Source organism: Salvelinus namaycush, chromosome 9 (assembly GCF_016432855.1).
Source record: "Salvelinus namaycush isolate Seneca chromosome 9, SaNama_1.0, whole genome shotgun sequence".
Taxonomy (NCBI): domain Eukaryota; kingdom Metazoa; phylum Chordata; class Actinopteri; order Salmoniformes; family Salmonidae; genus Salvelinus; species Salvelinus namaycush.
In genome coordinates this window covers 11,498,666-11,522,819 of record NC_052315.1, presented here as the reverse complement: position 1 = coordinate 11,522,819, position 24,154 = coordinate 11,498,666, and the positions used below count along the sequence as shown (strand labels likewise).

The window sequence follows — 24,154 nt, the reverse complement described above, 5'->3', positions numbered from 1 at the left end:
ATCATATAGAAATGAACAGGCCAATGCCAACAACATACAGTTCATATCGGGTCAAACACAGTAGTGTGTGTAAAAGGATTTCAAAACAATAGGTTGAACTTTGATACCTAATAGAACAAGTGATACTGAACAAACGAACGCATGCAAACACACACATTCAGCCACGCACGCGCACGTGCACACGCACACAGGGTCATCAATCAAGATCCTTTACAGAGAAAGAAATTCTATGACTTCACGGATTACGCCACTCAGTAAAATAAAGGGGGAGAATAAGAGAATAATCACTTTTAAATGGCTGGGCCGTAAGAAGAGCTGGGTCAAACCTGATACCACTGAAGTAAAACTAAGCCTGGGCCCACTGCGCCGAACGGCCGTTTGAAAAGCGCACCCCCTGCCATTTATCTCCATTAAGAGGTGCCGGGGAGGCGGTCCCTACACCCCACTATCGTTAGCTCTGATCCCCGTCACGCCTTTAAAACACGCTTGCTGTCGCAGCTAAGCTGATACTAGACACTCTGATTTGGGCCTTTCTGCTTCTCCCGGAGTGATGTTTCTAGTGAATGACCTCGGAAGTGTCCGGGCTGCAGTCGCTGGTCGTGGTGTAACGCCATATGACATGACGTCTCACTATGATGTAGTCCGTTCCATACATTTAAAAGAATGAAGTTGTACTGTCCTGGGAAACAGGAACGCGTCCAATAAGAAACATTTATTCTCGTATGCCGTTGCAAAACCATTTACAACAGTGTGCACTAATTAAACATTTAACGAACGATAGTCCTCGGGGCATAAATTGTGTACTGAATGTATTGTGCAGTATATTGAACTGTGCGGGGATAGTTTGTGTTATTGTGTGTGTGTGTGTGTGTGTGTGTGTGTGTGTGTGTGTGTGTGTGTGTGTGTGTGTGTGTGTGTGTGTGTGTTGGGCTGCTGACCCCAACATTCGTTCAGCAGACAGACAGACAGACAAACAGAGCCTCCTGTATTGCAGACTACAGCCCAGAGTGTGTCTACAGGCATTGGTGCTGCAGACTGCACAGTGGATCCCATTCAGTCTCATCAGCCTAAAGCCTCTAACGGATACTCATACGGACCTGAAAAATCAATTCACCCTCTCGCCCAGGGCAGCATGCCTCGGCTTGCAGTGAGAGATGGATTAGAAGAGAGAGAGAGAAAGAACAGGGAAGGAGAGAGAGAGAGCGAGAGATAGAACAGGGAAGGAGAGAGAGAGAGAAAGAACAGGGAAGGAGAGAGAGAGAGAAAGAACAGGGAAGGAGAGAGAGAGAGAAAGAACAGGGAAGGAGAGAGAGAGAGAAAGAACAGGGAAGGAGAGAGAGAGAGCGAGAGATAGAACAGGGAAGGAGAGAGCGAGAGATAGAACAGGGAAGGAGAGAGAGAGAGCGAGAGATAGAACAGGGAAGGAGAGAGAGAGAGAAAGAACAGGGAAGGAGAGAGAGAGAGAAAGAACAGGGAAGGAGAGAGAGAGAGAAAGAACAGGGAAGGAGAGAGAGAGAGCGAGAGATAGAACAGGGAAGGAGAGAGAGAGAGATAGAACAGGGAAGGAGAGAGAGAGAGAAAGAACAGGGAAGGAGAGAGAGAGAGAAAGAACAGGGAAGGAGAGAGAGAGAGCGAGAGATAGAACAGAGAAGGAGAGAGAGAGAGATAGAACAGGGAATGAGAGAGAGAGAAAGAACAGGGAAGGAGAGAGAGAGAGCGAGAGATAGAACAGAGAAGGAGAGAGCGAGAGATAGAACAGGGAAGGAGAGAGAGAGAGAGAAAGAACAGGGAAGGAGAGAGAGAGAGCGAGAGATAGAACAGAGAAGGAGAGAGAGAGAGAGATAGAACAGGGAATGAGAGAGAGAGAGAAAGAACAGGGAAGGAGAGAGAGAGAAAAAGAACAGGGAAGGAGAGAGAGAGAAAAAGAACAGGGAAGGAGAGAGAGAAAAAGAACAGGGAAGGAGAGAGAGAGAGAAAGAACAGGGAAGGAGAGAGAGAGAGCGAGAGATAGAACAGAGAAGGAGAGAGCGAGAGATAGAACAGGGAAGGAGAGAGAGAGAGAAAGAACAGGGAAGGAGAGAGAGAGAGCGAGAGATAGAACAGAGAAGGAGAGAGAGAGATAGAACAGGGAATGAGAGAGAGAGAGAAAGAACAGGGAAGGAGAGAGAGAGAAAAAGAACAGGGAAGGAGAGAGAGAGAAAGAACAGGGAAGGAGAGAGAGAAAAAGAACAGGGAAGGAGAGAGAGAGAGCGAGAGATAGAACAGGGAAGGAGAGAGAGAGAAAGAACAGGGAAGGAGAGAGAGAAAAAGAACAGGGAAGGAGAGAGAGAGAAAGAACAGGGAAGGAGAGAGAGAGAAAGAACAGGGAAGGAGAGAGAGAAAAAGAACAGGGAAGGAGAGAGAGAGAAAGAACAGGGAAGGAGAGAGAGAGAAAGAACAGGGAAGGAGAGAGAGAGAAAGAACAGGGAATGAGAGAGAGAGAGAAAGAACAGGGAAGGAGAGAGAGAGAAAGAACAGGGAAGGAGAGAGAGAGAAAGAACAGGGAATGAGAGAGAGAGAGAAAGAACAGGGAAGGAGAGAGAGAGAAAGAACAGGGAAGGAGAGAGAGAGAGCGAGAGATAGAACAGGGAAGGAGAGAGAGAGAAAGAACAGGGAAGGAGAGAGAGAAAAAGAACAGGGAAGGAGAGAGAGAGAAAGAACAGGGAAGGAGAGAGAGAAAAAGAACAGGGAAGGAGAGAGAGAGAAGAACAGGGAAGGAGAGAAAGAGAAAGAACAGGGAAGGAGAGAGAGAGAAAGAACAGGGAAGGAGAGAGAGAGAAAGAACAGGGAAGGAGAGAGAGAAAAAGAACAGGGAAGGAGAGAGAGAGAAAGAACAGGGAAGGAGAGAGAGAGAAAGAACAGGGAATGAGAGAGAGAGAGAAAGAACAGGGAAGGAGAGAGAGAGAAAGAACAGGGAAGGAGAGAGAGAGAAAGAACAGGGAAGGAGAGAGAGAGAAAGAACAGGGAAGGAGAGAGAGAGAAAGAACAGGGAAGGAGAGAGAGAGAAAGAACAGGGAAGGAGAGAGAGAGAAAGAACAGGGAAGGAGAGAGAGAGAGAAAGAACAGGGAAGGAGAGAGAGAGAAAGAACAGGGAAGGAGAGAGAGAGAGAGCGAGAGATAGAACAGGGAAGGAGAGAGAGAGAAAAAGAACAGGGAAGGAGAGAGAGAGAAAAAGAACAGGGAAGGAGAGAGAGAGAAAGAACAGGGAAGGAGAGAGAGAAAGAACAGGGAAGGAGAGAGAGAGAGAAAGAACAGGGAAGGAGAGAGAGAGAAAGAACAGGGAAGGAGAGAGAGATAGAACAGGGAAGGAGAGAGAGAGAGAAAGAACAGGGAAGGAGAGAGAGAGAGATAGAACAGGGAAGGAGAGAGAGAGAGAAAGAACAGGGAAGGAGAGAGAGAGAGAAAGAACAGGGAAGGAGAGAGAGAGAAAGAACAGGGAAGGAGAGAGAGAGAAAGAACAGGGAAGGAGAGAGAGATAGAACAGGGAAGGAGAGAGAGAGAGAAAGAACAGGGAAGGAGAGAGAGAGAGAAAGAACAGGGAAGGAGAGAGAGAGAGAAAGAACAGGGAAGGAGAGAGAGAGAAAGAACAGGGAAGGAGAGAGAGAAAGAACAGGGAAGGAGAGAGAGAGAAAGAACAGGGAAGGAGAGAGAGAGAAAGAACAGGGAAGGAGAGAGAGAGAGAAAGAACAGGGAAGGAGAGAGAGAGAGAAAGAACAGGGAAGGAGAGAGAGAGAGAAAGAACAGGGAAGGAGAGAGAGAGAGAAAGAACAGGGAAGGAGAGAGAGAGAGAAAGAACAGGGAAGGAGAGAGAGAGAGAAAGAACAGGGAAGGAGAGAGAGAGAGAAAGAACAGGGAAGGAGAGAGAGAGAAAGAACAGGGAAGGAGAGAGAGAGATAGAACAGGGAAGGAGAGAGAGAGAAAGAACAGGGAAGGAGAGAGAGAGAAAGAACAGGGAAGGAGAGAGAGAGAAAGAAAGAACAGGGAAGGAGAGAGAGAAAAAGAACAGGGAAGGAGAGAGAGAAAAAGAACAGGGAAGGAGAGAAAGAACAGGGAAGGAGAGAGAGAGAAAGAACAGGGAAGGAGAGAGAGAAAAAGAACAGGGAAGGAGAGAGAGAAAAAGAACAGGGAAGGAGAGAGAGAGAAAGAACAGGGAAGGAGAGAGAGAGAAAGAACAGGGAAGGAGAGAGAGAGAGAAAGAACAGGGAAGGAGAGAGAGAGAGAAAGAACAGGGAAGGAGAGAGAGAAAGAACAGGGAAGGAGAGAGAGACTGCAAAAGAGAAAGAGAGGGAGTGGTAAGGCAAGACCGACACTTTAACTATGTAGTGCTGCTATGATATAACTTGTGTTATTGTTGTCAATGTATAAAGCTCCATCTCATTCATATTAATTAGTGTGTGAACTAAACACCTCATTCTTTACATTAATATGCAGTGATGCGTAACTTCCATTAGGAGGGAGAGAGGAACGGAGGAGGGGAGGGCAAGAGGGACGGAAGAAAGAGAGCGGTGGAGGAGGAGAGGAGGGAGAGAGGGCTGGAGGAGGAGAGGAGGGAGCGATAGGAGGAGGAGGAGAGGAGGGAGAGAGACGCAGGATGAAGAGAGGAGGGAGAGAGGGCTGGAGGAGGAGAGGAGGGAGAGAGAGAAGGAGGAGAAGAGGAGTGGAGTAGGAAAGGAGGGAGAGAGAGTAGAAATAGAGGTGTTAGAGGTGAAGCTATGCCTATATTTAAGGATTCAAGGCCCCAGGATACAGTTATTCTGAAACACAAGGGGCCCCATAACACATTCACAAACAATCCATTAAACCCTTCATATAAAGCCTCTGCAATGCTCTGACTTGTTCACAACAGTTTTTCCCATCTTCCTTGAATCTATCTCATCTAATCCTGTGTCTTGTCTTATCTGTTCAATGCTATCTACAAATGATTGAAATTGGGACAATATGAATAATACTTTTTGAATAATACTTTTTGAATGTCCTATTTCTTCAATGCTGTGTATGTCAGTTGTCTTTGTGTTTGCAGTCTTGTTGCAAACTAAAGCAACGAGAAAAAGAGCTAGACAATCACAACCACAACGTTGAGGTACATAGCGATACCAAATACTAGACCATATGCCCACATTCATGTTATATACTTATCTTCTCCTAAATACTAGGCCACACTGTATACTCCTAAATACTAGGCCACACTGTATACTCCTAAATACTGTGGTGCACTGTATACTCCTAAATACTAGGCCATATGCCCACATTCATGTTATATACTTATCTTCTCCTAAATACTAGGTCACACTGTATACTCCTAAATACTAGGTCACACTGTATACTCCTAAATACTAGGCCACACTGTATACTCCTAAATACTAGGCCACACTGTATACTCTTAAATAATGGGGTGCACTGTATACTCCTAAATACTAGGTCACACGGTATACTCCTAAATACTAGGCCACACTGTATACTCCGAAATACTAGGTCACACGGTATATACTCCTAAATAGTCCTATAGATTCTTCCTTCAGTTAATTTCTGAGCTGCGACTCCGTTCTTTATGACTTCACTCACACTACGAGACTGGGTCATGTACTCAGGTCTTATACTATATACAGTGCCTTCAGAAAGGGATTCACACCCCTTGACTTTTTCCACATTGTGTATAAAATGGATGGACAGCCTGAATTTAAAATGGATTCAATTGAGATTTTGTCGTCACTGGCCTACACACAATACCCCATAACGTACATTTTTTTGTTTGTTTTTTTCATTTAAAAAAATGTAAATCTGAAATGAAATGTCTTTCGTCAATAAGTATTCAACCCCTTTGTTATGGCAAGCCTAAATACATTCAGGAGTAAAAATATGCTTAACAAGTCACATAAGTGGCATGGACTCTGAGTGCAATAATAGTGTTTACATGATTTTATGACTACCTCTTCTCCGTACGCCACACATACAATAGTCTGTGAGGTCCCTCAGTCGAGCAGTTCATTTCAACCACAGATTCAACCACAAAGACCAGGGAGTTTTTCCAGTGCCTTGCAAAGAAGAGCACCTATTGTTAGATGGGTAAAAATAAATTGAATATCCCTTTGAGCATGCTGAATTTATTAAACTGTACAGAATAACTTTATGTCCTGAATACAAAGCATTATGTTTGGGACAAACGTCACTGAGTACCACTCTTCATATTTTCAAACATGGTAGTAGATGCATCATGTTATGGGTATGCTTGTCATTGGCAAGGACTACGTCGTTTTTAAGGATAAAAATAAACAGAATAGAGTTTAGCACAGGCAAAATCCTAGAGGAAAAACTGGTTCAGTCTGTTTTCCAACAGACACTGGGAGACAAATTCACCTTTCAGCAGGACAATAACCTAAAACACAAGGCCACATCTACACTGGAGTCGCTTACCAAGACAACAATGAATGTTCCCGAGTGGCCTAGTTACAGTTTTGACTTATATCGGCTTTAAATCTATTGCTAGACTTGAAAACGGCTGTCTGGGAATGATCAACAACCAACTTGACAGAGGTTGAAGAATATTTAAATGAATAAATGTGCAAATATTATACAATCCAGGTGTGTAAAACTCTTAGAGACTTACCAAGAAAAAGGAACAGCTGTATTCACTGCCAAAGGTGATTCCAACATGTATTGACTAAGGGGTGTGAATGCTTATGTAAATTAGATATTTATAAGAACATGTTTCTACTGTCATTATGGGGTACTGTAGATGGATGAGAAAAATGTTAATTCATTTTGAATTCAGGGAGTAACAACAAAATGTGAAATAAGTTGAGAGGTATGACTACTTTCTGAAGGCACTGTAGTCCTATGGATTCTTCCTTTAGTTCATTTGTGAGCGACTCCATTCTTTCTGACTTCACTCATTCCTGAACGACTCTTGGTAATAGTTATGTGGTGATGTGTAGCCTTAACTTTTGATGTGACTTTTATTTTAATACTAAGAAATAAAGGTTACAGATGCATCCTTTCTGCTGCCAATGGTGGCCAACATGAAGTCTCTGTTTGTATTGTTAGCAGGTGAGTGTTCTGTTTGTATTGTTAGCAGGTGAGTGTTCTGTTTGTAATGTTAGCAGGTGAGTGTTCTGTTTGTAATGTTAGCAGGTGAGTGTTCTGTTTGTATTGTTAGCAGGTGAGTGTTCTGTTTGTATTGTTAGCAGGTGAGTGTTCTGTTTGTATTGTTAGTAGGTGAGTGTTCTGTTTGTATTGTTAGCAGGTGAGTGTTCTGTTTGTATTGTTAGTAGGTGAGTGTTCTGTTTGTATTGTTAGCAGGTGAGTGTTCTGTTTGTATTGTTAGCAGGTGAGTGTTCTGTTTGTATTGTTAGCTGGTGAGTGTTCTGTTTGTATTGTTAGCAGGTGAGTGTTCTGTATGTATTGTTAGCAGGTGAGTGTTCTGTTTGTATTGTTAGCAGGTGAGTGTTCTGTTTGTATTGTTAGCAGGTGAGTGTTCTGTTTGTATTGTTAGCAGGTGAGTGTTCTGTTTGTATTGTTAGTAGGTGAGTGTTCTGTTTGTATTGTTAGTAGGTGAGTGTTCTGTTTGTATTGTTAGCAGGTGAGTGTTCTGTATGTATTGTTAGCAGGTGAGTGTTCTGTTTGTATTGTTAGCAGGTGAGTGTTCTGTTTGTATTGTTAGCTGGTGAGTGTTCTGTTTGTATTGTTAGCTGGTGAGTGTTCTGTTTGTATTGTTAGCTGGTGAGTGTTCTGTTTGCATTGTTAGCAGGTGAGTGTTCTGTTTGTATTGTTAGCAGGTGAGTGTTCTGTATGTATTGTTAGCAGGTGAGTGTTATGTTTGTATTGTTAGCAGGTGAGTGTTCTGTTTGTATTGTTAGCAGGTGAGTGTTCTGTTTGTATTGTTAGCAGGTGAGTGTTCTGTTTGTATTGTTAGCAGGTGAGTGTTCTGTTTGTATTGTTAGCAGGTGAGTGTTCTGTTTGTATTGTTAGCAGGTGAGTGTTCTGTTTGTATTGTTAGCAGGTGAGTGTTCTGTTTGTAATGTTAGCAGGTGAGTGTTCTGATTGTATTGTTAGCAGGTGAGTGTTCTGTTTGTATTGTTAGCAGGTGAGTGTTCTGTTTGTATTGTTAGCAGGTGAGTGTGCTGTATGTATTGTTAGCAGGTGAGTGTTCTGTTTGTATTGTTAGCAGGTGAGTGTTCTGTTTGTATTGTTAGTAGGTGAGTGTTCTGTTTGTATTGTTAGCAGGTGAGTGTTCTGTTTGTATTGTTAGCAGGTGAGTGTTCTGTTTGTAATGTTAGCAGGTGAGTGTTCTGTTTGTATTGTTAGCAGGTGAGTGTTCTGTTTGTATTGTTAGCAGGTGAGTGTTCTGTTTGTATTGTTAGCAGGTGAGTGTTCTGTTTGTAATGTTAGCAGGTGAGTGTTCTGTTTGTATTGTTAGCAGGTGAGTGTTCTGTTTGTATTGTTAGCAGGTGAGTGTTCTGTTTGTAATGTTAGCAGGTGAGTGTTCTGTTTGTATTGTTAGCAGGTGAGTGTTCTGTTTGTATTGTTAGCAGGTGAGTGTTCTGTTTGTATTGTTAGCAGGTGAGTGTTCTGTTTGTATTGTTAGCAGGTGAGTGTTCTGTTTGCTTCTGACTGGAAGCATCATTTTGTAAAGTACAAAAAAATTACGTTATATTGAAATGTTTTTTAGTTTTAAGGGCCTTATTATTTTTAGGGCCTTATTATGCAGTGCTGTGAAAAGTATTTGCCCCCTTTCTAATTTGATCTCCTTTTTAATATTTTGTTTATACTGAATGTTTTGCCAAATCTTCAACCAAAATCTAATTTAAGATAAAAAGGAACCTGAGTGAACAAATAACACAACAAATAAATACTTATTTAATTTATTAAGAAATTAAATAAATAAATAAAGTATACTTCTCTTGTTTTGTAAACTCAGGTTCCCTTTATCTAGTAGGTTTTGGTTGAAGATCTGATAACATTCAGAATAAAAAATATGCAAAAATAGAAAAAATCAGAAAAGGGGCAAATACTTTTTCACGGCACTGTAGTTCTTGTGTTTTCCAGTCACAATCAACCAATATGGAGCTGGGTGCCTGTGTCTGACGTGTGTGATGTTTGGCGGCTAGCCCAGCTCCAGGCAACACCGCGGCCCCTTGCCAAGCCCAACTACAGACTGTTTCCTTTTGTTGTCCCTTACTCGATGACATGTGACACAGTCGTGCACATTTCTTTTTCCGATCGGACTACATGAGAAAAGACAAGCGGGATTTCATTAGCTTATTTTCCCTCCTCCTGTTGCATCCCCCCATCCCTGAAGAGAACCAGCCCAGGTGGAAGGATTTGGTCGGGTCATGTTCATTAGGCATCAAAATGAAGAAAAAAGGTAGACTACAATAGGGAGGGACGACAATAAAACGCGCTTATTTTCCTCTTCTGTTTCAACTTCTGCCATCATGAAAATGAACCAAGCTTTAGTCTGCCGTCATGAAAATGAACCAAGCTTTAGTCTGCCGTCATGAAAATGAACCAGGCTTTAGTCTGCCGTCATGAAAATGAACCAGGCTTTAGTCTGCCATCATGAAAATGAACCAAGCTTTAGTCTGCCGTCATGAAAATGAACCAAGCTTTAGTCTGCCGTCATGAAAATGAACCAAGCTTTAGTCTGCCGTCATGAAAATGAACCAGGCTTTAGTCTGCCGTCATGAAAATGAACCAGGCTTTAGTCTGCCGTCATGAAAATGAACCAGGCTTTAGTCTGCCGTCATGAAAATGAACCAGGCTTTAGTCTGCCGTCATGAAAATGAACCAAGCTTTAGTCTGCCGTCATGAAAATGAACCAAGCTTTAGTCTGCCGTCATGAAAATGAACCAGGCTTTAGTCTGCCGTCATGAAAATGAACCAGGCTTTAGTCTGCCGTCATGAAAATGAACCAAGCTTTAGTCTGCCGTCATGAAAATGAACCAGGCTTTAGTCTGCCGTCATGAAAATGAACCAGGCTTTAGTCTGCCGTCATGAAAATGAACCAAGCTTTAGTCTGCCGTCATGAAAATGAACCAGGCTTTAGTCTGCCGTCATGAAAATGAACCAGGCTTTAGTCTGCCGTCATGAAAATGAACCAGGCTTTAGTCTGCCGTCATGAAAATGAACCAGGCTTTAGTCTGCCGTCATGAAAATGAACCAGGCTTTAGTCTGCCGTCATGAAAATGAACCAGGCTTTAGTCTGCCGTCATGAAAATGAACCAGGCTTTAGTCTGCCGTCATGAAAATGAACCAGGCTTTAGTCTGCCGTCATGAAAATGAACCAGGCTTTAGTCTGCCGTCATGAAAATGAACCAGGCTTTAGTCTGCCGTCATGAAAATGAACCAGGCTTTAGTCTGCCGTCATGAAAATGAACCAGGCTTTAGTCTGCCGTCATGAAAATGAACCAGGCTTTAGTCTGCCGTCATGAAAATGAACCAGGCTTTAGTCTGCCGTCATGAAAATGAACCAGGCTTTAGTCTGCCGTCATGAAAATGAACCAGGCTTTAGTCTGCCGTCATGAAAATGAACCAGGCTTTAGTCTGCCGTCATGAAAATGAACCAGGCTTTAGTCTGCCGTCATGAAAATGAACCAGGCTTTAGTCTGCCGTCATGAAAATGAACCAGGCTTTAGTCTGCCGTCATGAAAATGAACCAGGCTTTAGTCTGCCGTCATGAAAATGAACCAGGCTTTAGTCTGCCGTCATGAAAATGAACCAAGCTTTAGTCTGCCGTCATGAAAATGAACCAGGCTTTAGTCTGCCGTCATGAAAATGAACCAGGCTTTAGTCTGCCGTCATGAAAATGAACCAGGCTTTAGTCTGCCGTCATGAAAATGAACCAGGCTTTAGTCTGCCGTCATGAAAATGAACCAGGCTTTAGTCTGCTGTCATGAATATGAACCAGGCTTTAGTCTGCCGTCATGAAAATGAACCAGGCTTTAGTCTGCCGTCATGAAAATGAACCAGGCTTTAGTCTGCTGTCATGAAAATGAACCAGGCTTTAGTCTGCCGTCATGAAAATGAACCAGGCTTTAGTCTGCCGTCATGAATATGAACCAGGCTTTAGTCTGCCGTCATGAAAATGAACCAGGCTTTAGTCTGCCGTCATGAAAATGAACCAGGCTTTAGTCTGCTGTCATGAAAATGAACCAGGCTTTAGTCTGCCGTCATGAAAATGAACCAGGCTTTAGTCTGCCGTCATGAATATGAACCAGGCTTTAGTCTGCTTCAGCCCACTCCCTCCCCCACTGTGGTCACATATAGAACTCAGACAGTCCCTTTGAGACTCCTCCACCCTCATTCTACCCCTCCTCACCCCAGGCTCCATCTATTATCAACTTCTTTGTTTATTTTCCCAGAAAATGTTCTTTGTTTATTTCCTGGTAAAACCACCTGGCCCTTTGCAAGGGTCACTGCTGTTGGTATGGGGATCAAGCTCTCACGTTCTCCCTCCAGTTCATATTTCTCCCCAAATTAGAAGAGAGGGAGGAGGAGGAATAGAGGGAGAAAGAGGGATAGGGAGGAGGGAGAGAGAGCGAGAGTGAGAGAAAAGAAACAGGAATTAGGCTTTGGCGATATACCATATATACCGCACACGGGATGCTTTTTCAATACCATCAATACAGTTGAAACTGTACACGTGCTGCTCCAGAGCCAGTACTGCTCATTTGCACAATGTCTCTCGTTCACATTCTCTTGTAAATGTCCAAACTCACCAAAAATGACATTCGGTAGCTCCTACCTACAGTGGGGAGAACAAGTATTTGATACAGGTAACGAGTTCAAACAGGTGCAGTTAATACAGGTAATGAGTGGAGAACAGGAGGGCTTTCTAAAGAAAAACTAACAGGTCTGTGAGAGCCGGAATTCTTACTGGTTGGTAGGTGATCAAATACTTATAAAATGCAAATTCATTACTTAAAAATCATACAATATGATTTTCTGGATTTTCGATTTTGATTTTAGATTCCGGCTCTCACAGTTGAAGTGTACCTATGATAAAAATTACAGACCTCTACATGCTTTGTAAGTAGGAAAACCTGCAAAATCGGCAGTGTTTCAAATACTTGTTCTCCCCACTGTATATAGGCATAACTTAATGTCTTTGCAAAAAAAACTAAAAAACATTTGTTTGCGCTCGTTAGCATATTAAACGAGCAACCTCTATGGAAATGTGCTATTACTTGTGCTAATTCTTTTAGCATTCTGGTAAATAGACGTCAAATGGGCTTTTATGTATTTTTTGGGCGCCTCCTTGTGTACTAAGCTGGTAATATCGTAAATCCCGGGATGAGAGAAGGACGGTATGACGATAAAAACATCTGGATACCACCCTACCCTAACAGGAATGAAAGAGAGCGAAGGAGATGAGAAGGAGAAGAAGAGGCAGAAAGAGTAGAAAGCAGAGACAAGACAGGTGAGTGCGAGGGGCAGAGCCTCTCTCTCCCTACCTGGTAGTCTAGGATGCTGAAGCCCAGGCCTCCCTCTCCCCACCTGGTAGTCTAGGATGCTGAAGCCCAGGCCTCTCTCCCTACCTGGTAGTCTAGGATGCTGAAGCCCAGGCCTCTCTCTACCCACCTGGTAGTCTAGGATGCTGAAGCCCAGGCCTCTCTCGCTCTCCCCACCTGGTAGTCTAGGATGCTGAAGCCCAGGCCTCTCTCTCCCCACCTGGTAGTCTAGGATGCTGAAGCCCAGGCCTCTCTCTCCCCACCTGGTAGTCTAGGATGCTGAAGCCCAGGCCTCTCTCTCCCCACCTGGTAGTCTAGGATGCTGAAGCCCAGGCCTCTCTCTCCCCACCTGGTAGTCTAGGATGCTGAAGCCCAGGTCTCTCTCTCCCCACCTGGTAGTCTAGGATGCTGAAGCCCAGGTCTCTCTCTCCCCACCTGGTAGTCTAGGATGCTGAAGCCCAGGCCTCTCTCTCTCTCCCTACCTGGTAGTCTAGGATGCTGAAGCCCAGGCCTCTCTCTCTCTCCCCACCTGGTAGTCTAGGATGCTGAAGCCCAGGCCTCTCTCTCTCTCCCCACCTGGTAGTCTAGGATGCTGAAGCCCAGGTCTCTCTCTCCCCACCTGGTAGTCTAGGATGCTGAAGCCCAGGCCTCTCTCTCCCCACCTGGTAGTCTAGGATGCTGAAGCCCAGGTCTCTCTCTCCCCACCTGGTAGTCTAGGATGCTGAAGCCCAGGCCTCCCTCTCTCTCCCTACCTGGTAGTCTAGGATGCTGAAGCCCAGGCCTCTCTCTCTCCCCCTACCTGGTAGTCTAGGATGCTGAAGCCCAGGCCTCTCTCTCTCCCCCTACCTGGTAGTCTAGGATGCTGAAGCCCAGGCCTCCCTCTCTCTCCCTACCTGGTAGTCTAGGATGCTGAAGCCCAGGCCTCCCTCTCTCTCCCCCTACCTGGTAGTCTAGGATGCTGAAGCCCAGGCCTCTCTCTCTCTCTCCCTACCTGGTAGTCTAGGATGCTGAAGCCCAGGCCTCTCTCCCCCTACCTGGTAGTCTAGGATGCTGAAGCCCAGGCCTCTCTCTCTCTCCCTACCTGGTAGTCTAGGATGCTGAAGCCCAGGCCTCTCTCCCCCTACCTGGTAGTCTAGGATGCTGAAGCCCAGGCCTCTCTCTCTCTCCCAACCTGGTAGTTTGGTATGCTGAAGCCCAGGCCTCTCTCTCTCTCCCTACCTGGTAGTCTAGGATGCTGAAGCCCAGGCCTCTCTCTCTCTTCTCCAGCTCCAACAACTGGATGTCTGGGGACCACAGAGCCAGCTCTCCCTCTTCATCCTCCTCCTCTTCTCCTTCCTCATGCACTTTCTCCTTCTGGTGGCTGGGGTATGTGGGCGCTTGCTCCTCCTCTGAGATCTCCTTTAGGGTGGCTTGGTCCTGCTGGGTGAAAGAGGAACACGGTTAAGACAGGATATTTTAGGTTCCGGAACATCTTTACCAGATAAAAACGTATATGTGTTGTACTGCAGTACATCATGCTACAACACTGACTGTCACCTGGCAACTGTCATCGGCTACATTACACACAGTAAGGACATGCAGCATGGCTATCATACGTATGTATGTGTGTGTGTGTACATGCATGTGTGTGCTTACATATGTGTGTGTGTGTGTGTGTGTGTGTGTGTGTGTGTGTGTGTGTGTGTGTGTGTGTGTGTGTGTGTGTGTGTGTGTGTGTGTGTGTGACTGTCTGAATGTGTGTCCTGACCTCAGAGAGGCTGGCAGCGGTGCTGGGCGAGCGCCACTCATCGTCCCGGTCAGGCTGGTAGTCTGAGTTCTCCTCTGTCAGGTGTCTGCAGCACACCAGGGTGAAGGGAGGGGGAACCTCACGAAGGAACGCAACCGCCTCGCGCCTCGACTTGCCGTACAGCTGCACCCCGTTTACCTGTAGACAGAGACACACGTAAGCACGTACAGCGACACAAACACAATTCACATGTAGCGTACAGGAAATTCCCTTAAGATATCATAAACACAATAACACACAGAGGTGCTCTATCTCCTGCACAAGGCAGACACACAGAAAAGCACGCCATTCACCTGCACAGTGTGCACACACACACACACACACACACACACACACACACACACACACACACACACACACATTTCACTTAGAGTAAATACACAGCCAACTTTTGGCTGGTGACCAGTTTCAAAAGGGAAGATACACTATACAGTACAATTCAAAAGCTTTGAACACACCTACTCATTCACCTACTCACCCTACTCATTTTACATTGTAGAATAATAGTGAAGACATCTAAACTATGAAATAATACATATGGAATCATGTAGTAACCAAAAAAGTGTTAAACAAATCAAAATATATTTTAAATTTTAGATTCTATCAGCCATCCTTTGCCTTGATGACAGCTTTGCACACTCTTGGCATTCTCTCAACCAGCTTCACCTGGAATGCTTTTCCAACAGTCTTGAAGGAGTTCCCACATATGCTGAGCACACTATGCGGTCCAACTCATCCCAAACCATCTCAATTGGGTTGAGGTCGGGTGATCGTGGAGGCCAGGTCATCTGATGCAGCACTCCATCACTCTCCTCCTTGGTCAAATAGCCCTTACACAGCCTGGAGGTGTGTTGGATCATTGTTCTGTTGAAAAACAAAATGATAGTCCCACTAAGCACAAGCCAGATGGGATGGTGTATCACTGCAGAATGCTGTGGTAGCCATGCTGGTTAAGTGTGCCTTAAATTCTAAATCAATCACTGACAGTGTCACCAGCAAAGCACCCCCAAACCATCACACCTCCTCCTCCATGCTTCACGGTGCAAAGATCATCCGTTCACCTACTCTGCATCTCACAAACACACGGCGGTTGGAACCAAAAATCTCAAAGGACAGATTTTCACGGTCTAATGTCCATTGTGCGTGTTTCTTGGCCCAAGCAAGTCTTCTTCTTATTGGTGTCCTTTAGTAGTGGTTTCTTTGCAGCAATTCGACAATAAATGCATGATTCACGCAGTCTCCTCTGAACTTAAGATGTGTCAGTTACTTGAATAAAGCATTTATTTTGGCTGCAATTTCTGAGACTGGTAACTCTAATGAACTTATTCTCTGCAGCAGAGGTAATTCTGGGTCTTCCTTTCCTGTGACGGTCCTCATGAAAGCCAGTTTCATAATAGCGCTTGATGGTTTTTGCGACTGTATTTGAATAAACTTTCAAAGTTCTTGAAACTTTCTGGATTGACTGACCTTCATGTCTTAAAGTAATGCTTATTTGAGCTGTTCTTGCTATAATATACACTATCTTCTCTATACCACCGCTACCTTGTCACAACACAACAGATTGGCTCAAACGCATTAAGGAAAGAAATCCCATAACTTAACTTTTAACAAGGCACACCTGTTAATTGAAATGCATTCCAGGTGACTACCTCATGAAGCTGGTTGAGAGAATGCCAAGAGTGTGCAAAGCTGTCATCAAGGCAAAGGGTGGCTACTTTGAAGAATCTAAAATATATTTTGATTTGTTTAACACTTTTTGGTTACTACATGATACCATATGTGTTATTTCATAGTTTTGGTGTCTTCATTATTATTCAACAATGTAGAAAATAGTACAAATAACAAAAACCCTTGAATGAGTAGGTGTGTCCAAACTCTTGACTGGTACCGTACATACAACAGTATGTGGAAACGCCTTCAAATTAGTGGATACGGCTATTTCAGCCACACCCATTGCTGACAGGTGTATAAAAATTGAGCACACAGCCATGCAATCTCCATAGACAAACATTGGCAGTAGAATGGCCTTACTAAATAGATCAGTGACTTTCAACGTGGCACCATAATAGGATGGCACCTTTCCAACAAGTCAGTTCGTCACATTTCTGCCTTTCTAGACCTGCCCCTGTCCACTGTACGTGCTGTTATTGTGAAGTGGAAACGTCTAGGAGAAACCACGGCTCAGTCGCGAAGTGGTAGACTACCCAAGCTCACAGAACGGGACCGGTAAGTGCTGAAGCGCGTAGCGCGTAAGAATCGTCTGTCCTCCCTGCCAAATTCCAAACTGCTTCTGGACACAACGTCAGCACAATAACTTAGTTGGGAACTTCATGAAATGGATTGCCATGGCCGAGCAGATTCACAAGCCTAACATCACCAAGCGCAATAACAAGCGTCGGCTGGAGTGGTGTAAAGTTCGCCGCCATTGGACTCTGGAGCAGCGGAAACGCATTCTCTGGAGCCATCTGGCAGTCCGATGGACAAATTTGGTTTGGCGGATCCCAGGAGAAAGCTACCTGCCCCAATGCATAGTGCCAACTGTATAGTTTGGTGGAGGAGGAATAATGGTCTGGTGCTGTTTTTCATGGTTCGGGCTAGGCCCCTTAGTTCCAGTGAAGGGAAATCTTAATGCTACAGCATACAATGACATTCTAGACGATACTGTGTTTCCAACTTTGTGACAATTGTTTGGGGAAGGCCCTTTCCTCTTTCAGCATGACAATGCCTCCGTGCACAAAGCAAGGTCCATACAGAAATGTTTCGTCGAGATCGGTGTGTAAGAACTTGACCGGCCTGCACAGAGCCCTCACCTCAACCCCATCGAAGACCTTTGGGATGAATTGTAACGCCGACTGCAAGCCAGGCCTAATTGCACAAAATCAGTGCCCGACCTCACTAATGCTCGTCACTGAATGGAAACAAGTCCCCGCAGCAATGTTCCAACATCTAGTGGAACGGCATCCCAAAAGAGTGAAGGCTGTTATAGCAGCAGGGGGGGACCAACTCTATGTTAATGCCCATGATTTTGGAATGAGATGTTCGACGAGCAGGTGTCCACATACTTCTGATCATGTAGTGTAAGACATCAGAAGCTAATGGAGTCAATTTGTGACTTCAACAATTCCCAACAAAGGTTATCTCACTGTTAATGAAGTGAACCAAGAGAGATATAGTAGCCCGGAGGAGGGTGTGTGTTGGTACTTGCGCCTGTGTGTGTGTCTGTACACGCGCCTGTGTGTGTGTGTGTGTGTGTGCTCGTGATCATGCATGTGTGTGTGCGCGTGTGTGTGTGAGATCAGAGGGGCCAACCCAGTGGTATAGCCCTATTCTCAGTGAGGGGACTCAGGGAGCCGCTGGGCCTCTTGATTGCTGTTTAATGGAGCGGGATGTGCAGGAGCATCTGGAGAGCCTGGCTGACGCTGGCTGCTCCGTGCCATCTGCCCAGAGATGTAGGGAAGACCTGGCCACCTCCACTAAGGTTTAGGGGCCTGCCATCTTACCGGGAGACTGCGGCTCAGAAAATGTGTGTGTACCAGTATGCAGGGTTGGGGATGTGACGAAGCCTGACATAAAATTGAGCTATACCTTCGGGCATTTAAAACATGAATCTAGCGATACATTTGGAGCTCTACAAACTAGCCTCCCTCCCCTCCTCGCTCTCCTCTCCTCCTCTCCCAGAGTATTCCTGTCCTGTGTGTGCCACAGTACCATGGTGGTTGCTTCTGCCACGACTGCCAACAGCAACAGGCTGAGGGCACAGTGGTGAATCTGCACCAAGCCGTGCCAGGGAGGGGAGCGGGCAGGAAGAGGGAGCGGGCAGGAAGAGGGGTAGGGGTGCACAGGGGGTGGCACAGAGGGGGCGAGGGAGGCAGGGGTCTGACGTACAGATGGCCTCGGTTAGCCTGCTAACCCCTCTTCACAGGAGTATGTACGCACACACACACTCCCCCAACCACACACTCATATAGACAAACACACACACTCCCCCAACCACACACTCATATAGACAAACACACACACTCCCCCAACCACAAACTCATATAGACAAACACACACACCTATAATGCAAAAGCCTAATGAACAACAGAAAATACAACAGCCCAGAGTTCCCCCGTAGTGTACATTAGACACAGGTCTAACTAACCCCCTCCAGTCACAGCTACATCTGAACTGGAGCCAGGGACATCGCCTGACCACCAAGGTCATTGGACAGGCTCAAGGTGATAGGGAACAAAATATACTAGGAAATGATTTTAAGTTATGACACATTAAATGTGTGCTACCATAATTTTGAGGTTCCGCCAGGTAAAGCCTGCATGTATAACCAATGCATTATGACTGGCAGATCACGGGTTATCTATCACTTACTGATCTTTATGCTATATCCCATCCATTATTAAATGTCATGGTTTGGTTACTTTGTATGCATTTAGACAAGGACAATGTTGTATGTGTGTTGTGCGGTGTGTTGTTGTTCGATGCCTGTCCAGTACCTCTAGTAGTTCGTCCTCTGGTCTCAGGAGGCCGTGTTTGGCCACAGGGCCCCCTGGGGCCACAGAGGAGATGTAGTGGTGGCCGTCAAACGAGTCCAACTCCACCCCCAGACGCATGGTGTGGATGGGTAGCAGCTAGGATAGAAAAGAATAGAATACTTTATTATCAAATCAAATGCGCCGAATACAACAGGTGTAGACCTTACCGTGAAATGCTTACTTACAAGCCCTTAACCAACAATGCAGTTCAGGAAATAGAGTTAAGAAAATATTTACTAAATAAACGAAAGTACAATTTTATAAAATTTTTATAAAAAGTAACACAATAAAAGAACAATACTGAGGCTATATACCGAGTCAGTATGCGGGGGTAAAGGTTAGTTGAGGTAATTTGTACATGTAGGTAGGGGTAAAGTGACTATGCATAGATAATAAACAGTGAGTAGCAGCAGTGTAAAAACTATTATAAAAACATTACAATACATTCACAACACACTGTGTGCCCTCAGGCCCCTACTCCACCACTACCACATATCCACAGTACTAAATCCATGTGTATGTGTGTGTATAGTGCGTATGTTATCGTGTGTGTGTGTGTGTATGCATGTGTCTATGTTTGTGTTGCTTCACAGTCCCGGCTGTTCCATAAAATGTTTGTTATATGTTTTATAAATAAAATTTTACTACTTGCATCAGTTACCTGATGTGAAATAGAGTTCCATGTAGTCATGCCTCTATGTAGTACTGTGCGCCTCCCATAGTCTGTTCTGGACTTGGGGACTGTGAAGAGGCCTCTTGTGGCATGTCTTGTGGGGTGTGCTTGGGTGTCCGAGCTGTGTGCCAGTAGTTTAGACAGACAGCTCTGTGAGTTCAACATGTCAATACCTCTCATAAATACAAGTAGTGATGAAGTCAATCTCTCCTCCACTTTCAGCCAGGAGAGATTGACATGCATATTATTAATATTAGCTCTCTGTGTATATCCAAGGGCCAGCCGTGCTGCCTTGTTCTGAGCCAATTGCAAAAAAAGTCCCGTTTTGTGGCACCTGACCACATGACTGAACAGTAGTCCAGGTGCGACAAAACCAGGGCCTGTAGGACCTGCCTTGTTGATAGTGTTGTTAAGAATGCAGAGTAGCGCTTTATTATGGACAGACTTCTCCCCATCTTAGCTACTGTTGTATCAATTAGCTTTGACCATGACAGTTTACAATTCAGGGTTACTCCAAGCAGTTTAGTCACCTCAACTTGCTCAATTTCCACATGATTTATTACAAGATTTAGTTGATTTTAGGGTTTAGTGAAGTTTAGGGTTTAGTGAATGATTTGTCCCAAATCAATCTGTTTATTATCTATGCATAGTCTCTTCACACCTACCTAACTGTACAAATTACCTTGACTAACCTGTACCCCCGCACATTGACTCGGTACCAGTATCCCCTGTATATAGCCTCATTACTGTTATTTTATTGTGTTACTTTTTATTTTTACCTTAGTTTATTTGGTCAATATTTTCTTAACTCTTTCTTGAACTGCACTGTTGGTTAAGGGCTTGCAAGTAAGCATTTCACGGTAAGGTCTACACATACTGTATTCGGCGCATGTGACAAATAAAGTTTGATTTGATTTGAAATAATGCTCAAAGCCAGTGGCATGTCAATAGTAAAGATTGAACAAAGTAAGGAGCCTAGACAGCTGCCCTGGGGAATAACTGATTCTACCTGGATTATGTTGGAGAGGCTTCCATTAAAGAACATCCTCTGTGTTCTGTTAGACAGGTAACTCTTTATCCACAATATTGCAGAGGGTGTAAAGCCATTACACATACATTTTTACAGCAGCAGCCTATGCTAGCAAATTATTGATTTCATGAACCTTGTTTCTTAAGCCTATATGTTAAAGTGGGCTATTGTGAGCACTTTTCTTCAGGGATGCTTACTTGTTTTCATTGCGTTACTGGGAAGATTGTGTCTACCAATGCCTCTGGTGTAATGTACATTTGCTGAAGCATTATGACAACTCCACATCACAATGGTAGGGATTAGCTGGGCTGGGCTTGGGTCATTGATAAATCATTGTCTCAACACAGCGTTAAAATGCTGTGAAAGGATCCAGGAACCCAAATGATTTGGGTGGATCCCATCCTCCTTATAAAACGTGTTTTGTTTCCAAAAGGTATTGAAATTGTCAACAAAAGTTATACCCATTGAGCTGCAATAATCACATAGCCAGTTGTGAAGAGAAATAATCCTGCTTAAGCATTTAATGCCTTGATTCAGAGAGGGCACAGGGCCAGATGGGTCTTTTGTTAGTGTCTAGCAGAGAGTCAATCGGCCCTTTAAAATCCAGTTTCAACTGTTCAGGGCTACCCTTCATGTCATTAAAACCCACATGTCCTTTACTCGAGCTCCGGGATAGGACATCGTTTTTGCACCAGGAACAGTCACATTAGTTACCATGGAGCTGCCCAAAATCACAGCTGGCAAGAATGACAAGGAAATCCGCCCACACCCTTGCTTCACAGAATTCAGAGAACCCTTTATGGACGGGCGAGAAGAAGGATAACTTGAGCCCATTTCTCCTGGTGCAGTCCTCCGGCAGATGGAGACGCCCCGCTCGATCCAGAGCAGGGACGGAAGGTTGGCGATATCGACTTCAAAATCATAGTAGTAGGCACTGCGGCCGGCAAGACACAGGCACACCCAGCGATGAAGGTGCAGGAAGATCCAGGACGGCCAAAATATTTGTTGTTTGCATCCAACATGCGCGAACGCCGTCCACCCACCAGCGTTGAAAATGTAAAAGTTCCACTCTGCGTTTCCCCCAGTTTCTTACGTACGCTGGTGACCTGTGTGATCAAGGAAGCCACCTCAAGTCTATAATCCTCGGCAAGCAAACAATTGCCACATCGGAACTCTGAGTGATCCAGTTTGTCCAGAAACAAAGCGTAGTAGATACATCTCCTACAGCGCAGAAACCGTTGATTTATTTCTTCAGACAAAGAGGGCTCCATTGCTAAACTCATCTGGTAGCAACTTAGTTAGCTTGATGGCTAGCAGCTTATCGTCTCTGTCAAGCAGGCTTCAACCTGTCTGTTAAGCAGGATTCCAGGACAAGAAATAGCGGTCCTAGCTGTTAAAAGCTAACCGCTTTGTGGAATCCACGCAAAAACAAGTTCGGTATTCGTATTTAATGAATAATGGTTTTGTTTTAATCAAAAATAACAAACCGAGCTTATCATTAAGTACTCTACCTCAGGCAAGCAATACCTTGAGGCTTAATATTAGACATCGCGCACCAGCTGTTATTGACAAATAAACACACACCACCACCCCTCATCTTACCGGACGTAGCTGTTCTGTCCTGCCAGTGCATGGAAAACCCAGCCAACTGTATATTATCCGTATCGTCGTTCAGCCACGACTTGGCGAACCATAAGATATCACAGTTTTAATGTCCCGCTGGTAGGATAGTCTCGAACGGACCTCATCCAGTTTATTCTTACCCACTCACCAACAAATTTTCACAAGGCACACCGATCTCCAACCCCTGTACCTCCGTCTGTTCTTCACGCGAATGACGGGGATTTGGGCCTGGTCTCGGAGAAACAGTATGTCCTTTGCGTCAGACTCATTAAAGGAAAATATCTTCATCCAGTTCGAGGTGAGTAATTGCTGTTCTGATGTCCAGAAGCTCTTCTCGGTCATAAGAGACGGTAGCAGCAACATTATGTACAAAATAAGTTACAAACAATGTGAGAAAACACACAAAATAGCACAGTTGGTTGGGTGCCCGTAAAACGGCAGCCATCCCCCTCCGGCGCCATTCTTTAACATCCCTGTGATAACTGGGGTGGTTTTGTCAAAGGGAACTGTGTGGCATAAGCATTAAGCTCTAATATTTGATGGTAACTGGTGGTCACCTTGGAGTAATTCTGTAGTTCAGCATCATCTTCAATAACAGGGTCCAGTTCAACCACCTGGGAGGGAAAACACACAAACAATGGTCATTATAAACTGGGTGGTTTGAGCCCTGAATGCTGATTGGCTGAAAGCCGTGGTATATCAGACGGTATACCACGGGTATGACAAAACATTTATTTTTACTGTTCATTGGTAACCAATTTATAATAGCAATAATAGCACCTCGTGGGTTTGTGGTATATGGCCAATATACCACGGCTATGGGCTGTATCCGCGTCAAGAACAGCCCTTACATGCTGACGCGTGCATAAGCATTGCAAAATAAATGTACACATACATGTTATTCAATCATTGCACCCACACTGATCGCGCGCGTCAACAAGCATCTGCATAGCCAGGCGCTAAAATAGAACTTAAAATAGAACTTGGTTCTATTTGTGACGCTTGACACGCTGCAAGTCCTGCCTCTCCCATCTCCTCATTGTATTTTAGGAGCATATACCCACGTGGGTGATTGAAATATTAACTAAGGTTTACACTCCAGTCCAGTTGGTGGTGGTAATGCACCTTAAAATTGGTTGCAACCATCATATAAAATCCCAAGAAGAAGCCTGAAGGAAGAAAGATTACTAGAAACAAACTCGTCGAAGTAGAGGACCTTGTGCATTTCTGGTAAAATAACAACCCAATGTTTATATCCCAGGACAAATTAGTTAGCAACAGCAAGCTAGCTAGCTAAATTGACGGAAATTAATAAAGTTGGTTCAGAGTTCATTTTGATATATAAACATGTGTTCTAATCGCGTCTGGTGTGGGTGGACAAAATCAACATGCGCGTGATAGCGGGAGTGCGAGCGGTCTGGTCAGCATGTTAGCTGTGGTATATTGGCCATATACCACAACCCCTCGTGGCTTATTGCTTAATTATATAATTCCTTCCCTATGGGATGATCAAACCTTGCTTGATATCAAATCAAACTGTTACTGATTTGACATGACTGATTTCTCTGAGCTTGTCTATGGTGTGTTGGTATTCTGTCCATATGTTCATTTCCTGCTGTCAGTTAGAATCTCACCAGAACATCGTACTGTTGCCCCAGAGACTGCTCCCATTTGTCCTTCAGCTCAGACAGAGATATCTCCTCCACACCTGTAAGACACAAGGACAGCGTCAATGCACATGTTAATAACTCTGGGACGTGAGGAACAACACAAAACATGTTCAATTGTATTTTAAATGGAACTTCGCTGTTAAGGGCAATTCCACCACTTTACAACCTCACTTTCATCATCCCCAGCACAATACCAGCGTCAACACATATGTAGAAATCAGCAAAAGTTCAAACAAGCAAAAACCTCGTTTGAGCTAAGAAATCATTGCAGGTTTTGAAAATCATCGTTTTTTACTTTTAATCCTGTCACAGAGAAGCAGTTTTTTTAGGACCATGCTTCTTATATTTTTAACCA

At 44.5% G+C, this 24,154-nt stretch overlaps 1 protein-coding gene across 1 annotated transcript in view; it reads right to left on the bottom strand.

Moving 5' to 3' along the window:
• LOC120053914 overlaps positions 1-24,154 on the bottom strand; it is a 171,480-nt gene that overhangs the window by 114,820 nt on the left and 32,506 nt on the right. The window contains exons 11-15 of the mRNA XM_039001224.1: positions 23,764-23,837; positions 22,687-22,743; positions 18,765-18,899; positions 14,233-14,409; positions 13,704-13,901 (exon numbers count right to left, since the gene is read on the bottom strand). Of these exons, the coding sequence (XP_038857152.1) occupies positions 13,704-13,901; positions 14,233-14,409; positions 18,765-18,899; positions 22,687-22,743; positions 23,764-23,837 (641 nt within the window). The remainder of the gene's footprint in view (positions 1-13,703; positions 13,902-14,232; positions 14,410-18,764; positions 18,900-22,686; positions 22,744-23,763; positions 23,838-24,154) is intronic.